The following is an 11,261-nucleotide window of genomic DNA, read 5'->3' as shown; positions in this document are numbered from 1 at the left end:
CTTTCATTCAAATTACTCAAGATTCTTTTGCCCCTCTTTAGTTTCTGATGGCAATCTTTATGATTTTCTTTATGAAACACTCCAATGTCAAATATAATAATCATTACGATTAACAAAATTAGTGAAATATTAGAACTTTTATATATAAAATTTAGATTTGAGTTTTTTTCATACTTGTAAAATATTAAAAAAATTTATTTACAGAAAAAAAAATTAAAGAGCAATCTTATACATACTTATTTTAAATATACAAATATATATTTATATGTGTTATCATATGAGTAGATATTATTTTATCTTTAATTTAAAGTTGTTTAATAATGTGATAACATGTATAAGTATGTATATATTTATGTACTTAAAATATACATAGTTTTATTGATTTGCATAAGGGTATTATTGGGAAGAAGGCATTATTTAGATTTATAAACATAGAGTTTGAAAATGTAGTTAATTACATAAAACCCCCAATTTGTGGTTATTTTATAATTAATATTCTTGTTGTAATATATATTTTTCTATCTTATATCTATTTGTCCGTACATGATGGATTATTTAGACTTTAAGCATGGATTTTAACTCAGGCGTGCTAACCTGCGCCCGCGCTACCGTTATAAATGCACGTCCTCTGAAGCCACTCTCAAATTTATCTCGACCGTGGTGGGTCACTTTGAACACAGATAGAAACAGATAGTATATTTGTTTTTTTTCCTTGAAAGAGATGGAGATTGAAATGAAACACTCAAAATTCAGCACAATTTGTGTGTTTTGTGGGAGTAGTCCTGGAAAGAAAAGCAGTTATAAAGATGCTGCCATTGAGCTCGGCAAAGAACTGGTAATGGCTTCCCTCACTATTTCTGCTCTGTTTTTTCGTTTTCTTCTTTTTTGCTTTTTGTTTTGCGCTTTTTTGTATGTTTTCTTCCTTCCCCACCTTTAATGCTTCGTTTCTGATAGTTTTACATGTTTAAAGAAGTGCCTTCAGAAAAAGTACCTCATATTTCTCTCCATTGATTCTTTTCCTCTGTTGTGGCTCTGCTTCTCCTCTGTAATCTCTTCTCGTTCAAGACTTTAAATTTTTTTTCGTTTTTCATCAAACAGAAGTGAACTTAGTGGCTTTTGATAAATTCTCTGTGAGACATTTAAATGTACTCTGAAGGGTGCAATTAAACGGTTCATTTTTAACCTTACTTTATTCATCAAAGTCAATTTGTCTCACATAAATGTTATGATTTTCCCCAAAGGTTGCAAGAAACATTGACCTCGTTTATGGAGGTGGAAGCGTTGGCTTAATGGGTCTGATATCTCAAGCTGTTTATGATGGTGGACGCCATGTCATTGGGTAAACCACATTTCTCTTTTTGCTTGTAAATTGTTCAAAATAACAAATTAATGGATCAATTGGGATGTTTTTGGTTACTTGGAATGTTTTGAATTGAATTGACCTAAAACTTCTAACTAATCTTTGTCATGTTATATTCTGCAGAGTTATTCCCAAGACACTCATGCCAAGAGAGGTCTGTCTTCTCCCACTAAAATATAAGCTTTAAGGAATCTTATTTTAGAAGTTAAAATTGAAAATGACCAAAGAGCTGGCTAGAGAAAGAGAGAGATCCTTATTCCTTTACTATCTTCAAGCATGGATTTCAGACTTGTCTCTTCTGTGTTCATGCAGTTTCCAATTCGTATTTCATTGAATGATTAGTTCTGAATATTTGCTTTGTTTTCACACATTTCAAATCTCTGATGAATTAACAACTTGCCATCAATTCACTCACCCATCTGGGTCTTCACCATTTTGTCCCTACCAATTAGTTTTATGTACCACGAGCAAAGATTCCTTAGATATATCGTTTTTTTTTCAGGGTTTTTTCTTTCTTTCTGTCTTTCTTCATGAACCTTCATAACAGGTTTTTACTTCTCTTTCCTTACCAGAGTTAACCTGGTAGGCCCACCACCTCTGCTACACTCATTATTGCTCTCTCTCTCTCTCAAAAGTTGGTGTCTTTTGGGCACGTATTTGTATTTGATTTGTGTTTACTTGGTTTATACGTATTGTAGATCACTGGAGAAACAGTTGGGGAAGTGAAGGCAGTGGCAGATATGCACCAAAGAAAGGCAGAAATGGCTAGACAGTCTGATGCCTTTATCGCCTTACCTGGTTGGTATTTGTTTTATCTATATAACTTTACAAAGTTAAGCTTATTAATTTTCATAAAGACCCATTAAATTTGCAGAGGTGAAGCTAAATAAATTTAGGAGCATCCCCGGTTCTGGTAATGGGTAATTATTGGAAGAAGAATCAGAATGTTCACTACTCATTTCACCTGACAAAAGAATAGATTTTTTAGGGCCAAAGGACTATTTCCCACCCAAAGTATGTTGTAATCTCAATTTTTCACCCTTTTAACTATGAAAATCTCATTTACCCACCTATGGACTATTAAAATTAACGGTTTAAAGGGTAAAATCATTATTTTATCTACAATATTAAAAATAAATTAAAATTTAATCTATTTTCCCCCTTAACCTCTAAAAACTAACCATTTCCCCCTAGGTCAAGTTTTAAAAAATAGCATTTCTCCTCCTAGGGTTTAGCTTTCAATCCCTGGTGTTGAATCCGGCTTCATCGCCGACGAAAAAACTTTTCAGAGGCATCACTATGCTTCGACTGTCTCTCTTTTCTCCTCTGGAACGTCGATCGATCGAGATCTAGCCTAGAAAGTCGAAGAGACGAAACTCTTCGTCTTCCCATCATCTTCGTTTGGGACAGGCCAGATCTCGACCGACCAGCATTCTAGAGGAGAAAAGAGAGACGGTCGAAGCATGGTGATGTCTCTAGAAAGTTTCGTCATCGGTGATAGCGTCGAATTTGACGCCGATGATTGAAAGCTAAACCCTAAGGGGGAATACTATTTTTTAAAACTTGACCTAGAGGAAAATAGTTAGTTTTTAGGGGTTAGAGGGGGAAAGAGATAAAATTTTAAAGGGTTAAGATTTCGTTAATTTTAACCGTTCATGAGTGGGTAAATGAAATTTTTAAAGTTAACGGGAAGAACTTTGAGATAATAAGATATTTTGGCCATTTTTTTGCAATACTCTTTCTCCAAAGTCAACTAAGCTAACTTATTGTTCAGCCATTATAGCATCAAACAGCCAGGCTTGTTGAGTTTTTGATAAAGTGAAAGTTTACCTTGTACAGTCAATCCTCTGGCTGATGCTTTTCAAATAATTTAGACATTTCACTAGGAAATTTGATTGAAGTTAATAGCAGAACTGCAGAAGCAGAAGTGAGAATTGAGAAACTACAAGAAATTGGATTCTCACAAATATGAATTTAGAGAACCTAATTTCTGACTTCTATTATCATCACAATTCAATATTTCAAGATTAATTTTTTTACTTACCCAATGAGGTTGTGGTTTTGAGCTTATGGGCTTGGCTCCGTCTCAACAAAACCCAAATAGTGAAAGATTAAGATGAAGCTCAGCCCAAAACCTAAATCTTTCTTGTGATGTGTGTAAAGGTGGCTATGGGACTCTTGAAGAGCTGCTTGAAGTCATAACATGGGCTCAACTCGGCATCCATGACAAACCGGTAAAGCAAGTCCTAGATCAAACTGAAAGATCTGTGAAAGAAAAATCATTTAAATTTGATTAAATTTTGATTTGTTTGATGATTTTGAAGGTGGGATTGCTGAATGTGGATGGCTACTACAATTCGTTGCTGTCATTCATCGACAAGGCAGTGGAGGAAGGGTTTATTAGTCCGAGTGCTCGCCATATCATCGTGTCAGCTCCAAATGCCAAAGATTTATTGACCAAAATAGAGGTAAACATTAACAATAAAATTATATGTACGCAATTAAATATGTATTAGATGTGTATTTTCACGTGATTAGATCATTTTGAATTAAAAATAAAATAATACCTCTTCACATTATAACATATATTCATTTATATATTTAAAGTAGATATTCATAATATTAATACAACAACTATGTCTAGATTTATCAATGTTTTAAGGCATACTTCATCAAGCTCCTGTGTTGTTTCAGGAATATTTTCCACGCCATGAGAGAGTTGCTTCAAAGCTAAGTTGGGAGATTGAACAATTAGGCTACTCTCCAAAATGTGATATCTCCAGGTGAGGGGAGCACAAGTAGACAATACATATATGTGCAGTGGACTAATTTTAGGTGACAAAAGAAAGTTCCTAGAATGGGCATTGTTTTTTCTTTTGTTAGTGTAGACATTAAAAAAAAAAAAAATTAACCTCAGAAATTGAAGCTACATTTGGTTGGCAAGGAGAAGAAGATGAAAAGAGATGTGGGTTTGTTAAATTGTATGCAGGCTTACCTTTTTTTTCTCTTCCATTTTCTTGGGAATGACTGATAGCTCGAGTTTAGATATAAAAAAGGGTTAATTTTTTGTGTATTATGAGTTTATGACAATGTTTTCATTGTTAAAGGTCAATTTTTGGATCATTTAATGTCATTAAGTCAGAAGTATGGGGCTGAAAGTCAGAGGATTAGAAGAAGAAAATTTGTGAAAATATACTAAACTTTAATCTCCATGTTAATGGTAAAAAATATTACAAAAATAGTAAAAAATATTCATAGAATAGTTAATGGTTGTTAGAAGTAAAAAAAGGAGAAGTGGTTAGAATTTGGGAATCGGTCATGCGACATTCTGCTTCACTTTGCAATGGCAAAGTCGCAACTCAAGCAAAACTTGACATGGTTTATCGGTCTATGCAAGGTTATTGCATCAACTTTAAGTGTTGGTGGGGTTGTGATTATGTTGTGATTGTAAGAGGGATTTGTTGCTGAAAACGAGTGGAGAATTTGAGCTTGAATGATCATGACAAGGAAGAAAGATATGCATAATCATTCTAAATATACAAATAGGTACATATTTATATATATTGGGTCTTACTTTATACTTAATTTAAAATCACTCACTCATATAATGACATACATAAATATATACTCATTTGTGTATACAAAGTAAGTATGTATAATTTTGTTATTTTTTCTTATAACAAAGTTAGGATTTGTGTGAAAAAGTATTTTAGATTAAACTTTTGTAAGAAAATGTTATTCACTCTCGCCTTTTAATCGTATTTAGATGGTAAATTTTCCAAATTTATAACCTTATCAATATGAACAAATTCCTTTTACTCCTTAGAATCTTAGTCAAGAGAAGATTATTTACAAATTTTCATTCAATGCCTAAATTAACATCTACGAAACAAAGAATAAGAATGTCTGGAACTGTCAAAAAAATGTGGTCAATCGAATTAATTTCTAATGTACAATCCCTCAGAATATAAGAAAAATGAATAAAAAAAGGGGCCAAAATAATGACAACATTAAGATGATTGGTAATGAAAGTAAGATCTACAAAATTAGCTTGCAGGTTGGTGGTGGTGATGGAGATGTTCAATTCAAAATGGAATTACTTGGAGTAAAATTGAAGTTTTCATAACAAACACTCATTGAACGTCAGGTTGGCCAAGTTTTTTTTTCCCTTGCATTTGCAGATATCTCACATTCATATTCAAATAAGAAATGTTTGTTTCACCTTCCTGGCTTGCTCAGGAAGTTTCTCTTTTTTTTTTTTTCTATATTTTCTCTTTTCATTAATTCTAAGACATGGCTGGCCGTGGCTGTGGCTGTGGCTGTGGCTGTGCTATTAAAGCTTAAAAAGAAATTCATTCATGATCTAGAAGAAAAAAGTCTACTACATATAAACCCTTCTTACAATAATTAACAACGGTGGGCACCAACCTCTTTGTCATAAAAAATAAAAGGGTTGGGCAAATTCAACATTCTCACACAAGCCAAATCTCTCTCTCTCAAACACAGAGTTATCAATTCATTTCCCAGCTGAGGATCGCTGTAACTCGCCGGACTCTGGTGTTTTCGTGGAGTTTTAGGAGCCCTTTACACAGAGAAATATATCTTGTACATTCATTTGTAGGTTTTGTTCGGTAGTAAAATTTGATTTCTGGGCTCCTAAAACTCCAAGCTTTTACTTCTTTTTCTTTAAGGTACGTAAGTTAACCACCGTCAAATTGTTTTGTTTCTGTATGTTAAGCTACTTAGAACTCTGTAGATTGCAGCATTCTTTATCCTCTTCATATATTGTTTTTGTTAATGAAGATATGGGAGAAATGTCGAGCTTTCAGTTGGGAGTTATTGGGGCACTGTTTCTCTCAGTGGCATCATCTGTCTCTATTGTCATTTGTAACAAGGCGTTGATGAGCAATCTCGGCTTCCCCTTCGGTAACTAAACACTACCTCAAACTAAATTAATAAATATTAATTTGGGTGAAATATTTGTTAATTATCTTTTTATCTCTTGTTGGTGGTATAAATAGCAACAACATTGACTAGTTGGCATCTCATGGTTACATTCTGCACTCTTCATGCTGCACAAAGATTCAACTTGTTTGAAAACAAGACAGTTGACATGAAGACTGTGATGCTCTTTGGCTTTCTTAATGGCATTTCTATTGGGCTTCTTAACTTGAGCCTTGGATTTAACTCTGTTGGATTCTATCAGGTTACTTCTTAGTTTCATTTCGTCCATTTTTAAATATACAAATAAATAATACATTATCATCATTTGATTAGATATTACTTTATCTTAAATTAAAATCACTCAATCATTTAATGACACATGCCAAATGTGTGTCCCTTAATGTATTTATAGTTTTATTGTTTGTTAAGAGATTATAGAAAATGTCAAACTTTCTTGTCCTCGTGTTCATTTTACTTTGAAGGGTGTTTTTTTAGCAGATGACTAAACTTGCAATTATACCATTCACTGTGTTACTGGAAACAATCTTCCTGAAAAAGCAATTCAGGTTTTACATATATCTCTCTCCCCTGGTTACAATTCTGAAAACATAATTCTCCAGGGTTATATAATTATATTGAAACCTCTTATTTTTCATACTTGTTGCAGCCAGCAGATAAAATTGTCCCTCTTGGTCTTACTGCTTGGGGTTGGCATTGCCTCTGTGACCGATATCCAGCTCAATATGCTCGGCACAATCATCTCTCTGCTTGCCATTGCAACCACCTGTGTTGGCCAAATTGTATCCTTTTTTCACAACCATTTATAGTAATATTTCCAAATTGTAATCAGTCGGCTCAATAAAGTTGTTTGTACTTAACTAAAATCTGAATATAGCTCACTAACACAATACAAAAGAGGCTGAATGTTTCATCCACTCAGCTGCTGTATCAGTCAGCTCCATTTCAAGCAGCTGTTCTTTTTGTCTCGGGCCCCTTAGTCGACCAGCTCCTCACCAAGCAAAATGTCTTTGCTTTCAAATATTCTCCTATAGTTTTGGTATTTTTTCTCAAATTTCCCACCTCATACTTTCCTTTGTTCAACTGAATTTCTGATTCATTACATTAAAATAATTGCAGGCATTCGTCATCCTTTCATGTATTATATCAGTTTCTGTGAACTTCAGCACGTTTTTAGTTATTGGCAAGACATCCCCAGTTACATATCAAGTTCTTGGACACCTCAAGACCTGTCTTGTTCTTGGGTTTGGCTATACATTGTTACATGATCCATTTACAAAGAAGAACATTATTGGAATTCTAGTTGCCATTTTTGGTATGGGGCTGTATTCATATTTCTGCACTGAAGAGAATAAAAAGAAACAATCAGGCAATTCATTGGCACCTCAGGTAGTACAAATTCAAGAACTGAAAAGATGTTTTTGGTGTTATTTGAAAACAGTAAAAGTTTTTTCTTGAATGATTTTTCTTTTTTTTTTTGGAATTGGAAGTGAAATTTGTTGATGTGTGTTTCAGATGAAAGATTATAAAGAGACAACAGCTCTTTTGGGTCATCAAGAAAAAGAAAGTCATGAAGTTAAGAAAGCAGCTAAGCATTCTCTTGTTTGAGTGATAAAGATTTTCATGTATTAGTATTAATGGTTTCTTGAAATTGCACTTGGTTGAGTGTAAATGATTTTATTCTTTAAATAATTAATTAGACTCCCTTTTTGGTTTCTTTCCCATATTAAATCATTTATTCCCTTTAGCTACACTGTAATTCAAATTCATACAAATAGAGAAATGCAAGTGATCATCAAAAGCCCAAATTATTGAAGGTAAATTACAAATTAAAATTCAGAAATAATGGTTGTCAATTTCGGGGTCAATGAAGACCATTTAGCCAATTCTAATTGTTTGTTTATTAAGCAAATTGTCAAAAATATTAGAAGGTTTTCTTTTACAAAGCATTAAAATGACTTCATCTGATCATACATAATAAATAATTTCACTTAAAAAATAAAATATAATTATATATATAATTTTTGTGCACAAAAATAATACGTCATTATATAATTGAATTTTATTTTATTTTTAATTTTTTAACTATTCAATCATATGATTAATGTCACTGTTTATATACAATTTTATACTGTTAACTTTTATTGATTCTTATGACTTTTGACTATTTGTTCTTTATGATTACTTTCTCTTTTTCTCGTATGTTGGTATTTCATCTTTACAGAACAATATAGAAGTTATATTCAAATAATGAAATCAAAGTATTTCTGAATCAAACATAATTCTTAAGATCCTAAAACAAATACTAAAGGGATGTGTTCTTTGTTAAGTTTTTCTTCTTGTAATTTTTTTTTTTTTCACAGAGTTAGAATATAAATAAAATCTCTAAATTCATTGTAGTATTATAAAAAATTATGTAACATCATTACATGCAGTCTTACTTTTTTGTCTTCACAAAGGGCACTCATTTATCATTAATATCTATAATTTACACACTTTTTTTAAGGGATAAGTTGATACGAAATTATACTGTCAATTCCAATTATTATTATTACGTATATCAATCATATAATAACATATATAAGTAATAAATTAAAATTTTAATTTTAATATATTATTAAAAAATATTTAAATGAATATTTTTTTATATATAGAATCTCATTTTTTATCATTTAACTTATATTTTAGATGATATTTGGTTTAGATAATGTTTTATTATCAAAATAAAGAGATTACCTTGAGGATAAATTACTTAAAAGATTACTGAGTATAAATAATTACTATATTTGATAAAATTTAATAGGTATAAATAATTATTGTGTTTGATTAAAAGTAATAAAAAATACTAGTAAATTATTTTACTTAAATACCCTTAAAGATAATTATTTTTAAATATTTTTTATATTATTTATTATATTAATTAAAAATAAATTTATTTTTTTCTTAAAAAATTAATAAATAATAATATAATTATAATAAAATTAAGATTATCTTAGTAATTTTTCAATACCTAAAGTGAAAATGGTAATCAGATTATCTCATATATTATCTGTCACATCAACATTGATAATTAAATATTATTGTAATATTTTATTATTAATAAATAAAATAAAATAATGAAATATAGATTATCAAAATAATCTTTAAATCCTGAAACCAAACGGCGTTTTAGGTTTTTCTTATAATTATTAATGATGCTGAAACAGAGAAATATTGAAAGGACATGGCCCCTTGTGGCCCACGGCCCACTACATCTTTGGGGAGCTCCGGCACTGGCACCTGGCCGTAGTTCTAAGCCAAATATTCTGTTTCTCTTCCTAACGATCCAACGCCAAGACTAACTCAACCATGATTAGCGTTCTCGCTCAGGCAATTCTCTGTTCTTTCATAATTGATTTATAATCTATTTTGGGTCTTTAGTTGAATCGAAACAGGTTACTCATGGTAATGCATTATTATTTTTGCCATTTTTTGCTTGTGGAAAATGCAGGAGCGATTGCTCGGTGCGCTACTGGGGAGTTCAGTTACCGGAGTGATTGTGTTTGAGCAACGTAAACGCATCCATAAATCCATTTCCGATGATCAATCTCAAGCTGGTTCCCAATCCCAGGTACATTTTTGTTATCTATTGGATTTATCGCGAACCCTAGAAATTTAATTTGCAAGGTAACTTATTAATTTTTACGAGAGCCCCTATATTGTTTTAATCCCTTCAAGGTTCTGGAATAGAGTATTTTTCAAGTTTCTGTTCGTTCATTGGTTTCATGAGGTTTGACCGATCAACTATGTCTAAGTTCTTTATATACTAATTTTTGTGGGATGGAACTTCTTTTTCATAAATTGAGAAATTTTAATTTGTCCGCAGGGGTTAGTTAAATGGTCTGGTTTATGGTTTGCTACCTAATGAAACAATTGTAGGTTTGGCAGGGACCTAAGTTTTGAAATGAGTCCATTATGAGAATCAGAGGATTTTTAGGTTGTAAATGTGAGGAGAATTTATTCGAATGTTAGTGGATTATTTAAGTGATACACATAGGATATATGGGGTTGCATAAATGGATTTGTTGGTGTTGGGCAAGTACAAGGGATTGTGCACAATTTCTTGGTCGGCAATAGAACAGTTTGCTGTATTTTTTGTATTATGTTTTAGGTATCTTTTTGTAATGGTGGGTAGTAAATCTGCACTTGACTGAACTGAAAAGTTTTAGGTGACACAATAATTCATCTGGTGAAATTTTTGAAAGTTGGATATCCCTCCATGAGATGACATAAAAGTGATAGTTGGAATGGGGTGGTTTCCCTTTTTTTTTATATCAAACAATCAGTCACTTTTAGATGATGCAATTAACTTAATTCCTTGAACACAAGTATGGAGAAATGATGGGAGGCTAGATTGGTGAATTGGAGTAAAATCTTTGCTGTCAGAACTAAGGTTTTAAAATGTATCCTATGCCTCTCTTTTTCACCTCTCAATATCTTATTTGAAATAGTATTTGATAACTGTTTGCATCATAGTGCTCAAGTTGCATACATATAGCTTCAAATCATAGACTTTGATTTCTACAGAACTTTGTATCTGTATTATTGGACTACAAGATCTATGTTATTAAATTACTCTTAATTGTATTGTCATGGTGGATATAATTGCTGTGATCATAACTATGACAAAATGTGAAAGACAACCAGAATTTCCTTTTATAAGTTAAAATCCATATTTGTAGTGCATTATGTCTAATAGCTTTAACCTTGAACTTTTTGCAGACAAGGGAGACCATATTTCCTAAGAAAACACTGTCAGAGTTTGCACAATTGTGGAACAAGACTGTAGACCGGACTCTTGGCCCTGTGATTTCATATGTTAGTTCACGAAAATGGTAGTGGTCTTGGAGTAAATCCACTGCCATCTTAGGGATCTCTTTATTAATTTGTGACATTTATA

The 11,261-nt window shown here is 31.9% G+C and overlaps 2 protein-coding genes across 5 annotated transcripts; both read left to right on the top strand.

Moving 5' to 3' along the window:
• The first annotated feature begins 608 nt into the window (after positions 1–608).
• LOC123225208 (cytokinin riboside 5'-monophosphate phosphoribohydrolase LOG1) lies at positions 609–4,433 on the top strand. Of its 4 annotated transcripts, none has more exons than XM_044649112.1 (7): positions 609–835; positions 1,242–1,339; positions 1,484–1,514; positions 2,059–2,158; positions 3,524–3,594; positions 3,685–3,828; positions 4,055–4,433. In XM_044649112.1, the coding sequence occupies exons 1-7, from the start codon at positions 722–724 to the stop codon at positions 4,145–4,147; spliced, it is 651 nt and encodes a 216-aa protein (XP_044505047.1). In that variant the 5' UTR covers positions 609–721; the 3' UTR covers positions 4,148–4,433. The 4 variants fall into 4 exon arrangements, with proteins under 4 accessions (XP_044505047.1, XP_044505050.1, XP_044505049.1 ...); XM_044649115.1 differs by lacking the exon at positions 609–835 and adding an exon at positions 844–1,045; XM_044649114.1 differs by lacking the exon at positions 609–835 and adding an exon at positions 844–1,100.
• A 1,218-nt stretch (positions 4,434–5,651) lies between these two features.
• LOC123225207 (UDP-xylose transporter 1-like) lies at positions 5,652–8,039 on the top strand. The gene is made up of 8 exons (XM_044649111.1): positions 5,652–6,051; positions 6,164–6,286; positions 6,382–6,566; positions 6,803–6,870; positions 6,972–7,104; positions 7,200–7,361; positions 7,442–7,711; positions 7,838–8,039. The coding sequence occupies exons 2-8, from the start codon at positions 6,166–6,168 to the stop codon at positions 7,928–7,930; spliced, it is 1,032 nt and encodes a 343-aa protein (XP_044505046.1). The 5' UTR covers positions 5,652–6,051; positions 6,164–6,165; the 3' UTR covers positions 7,931–8,039.
• The last annotated feature ends 3,222 nt before the right edge of the window (positions 8,040–11,261 follow it).

The sequence above is a fragment of the Mangifera indica genome, chromosome 9 (assembly GCF_011075055.1).
Source record: "Mangifera indica cultivar Alphonso chromosome 9, CATAS_Mindica_2.1, whole genome shotgun sequence".
Taxonomy (NCBI): Eukaryota; Viridiplantae; Streptophyta; class Magnoliopsida; order Sapindales; family Anacardiaceae; genus Mangifera; species Mangifera indica.
The sequence above is the reverse complement of the archived record's forward strand: the minus strand, read 5'-3'. Positions and strand labels throughout refer to the sequence as shown.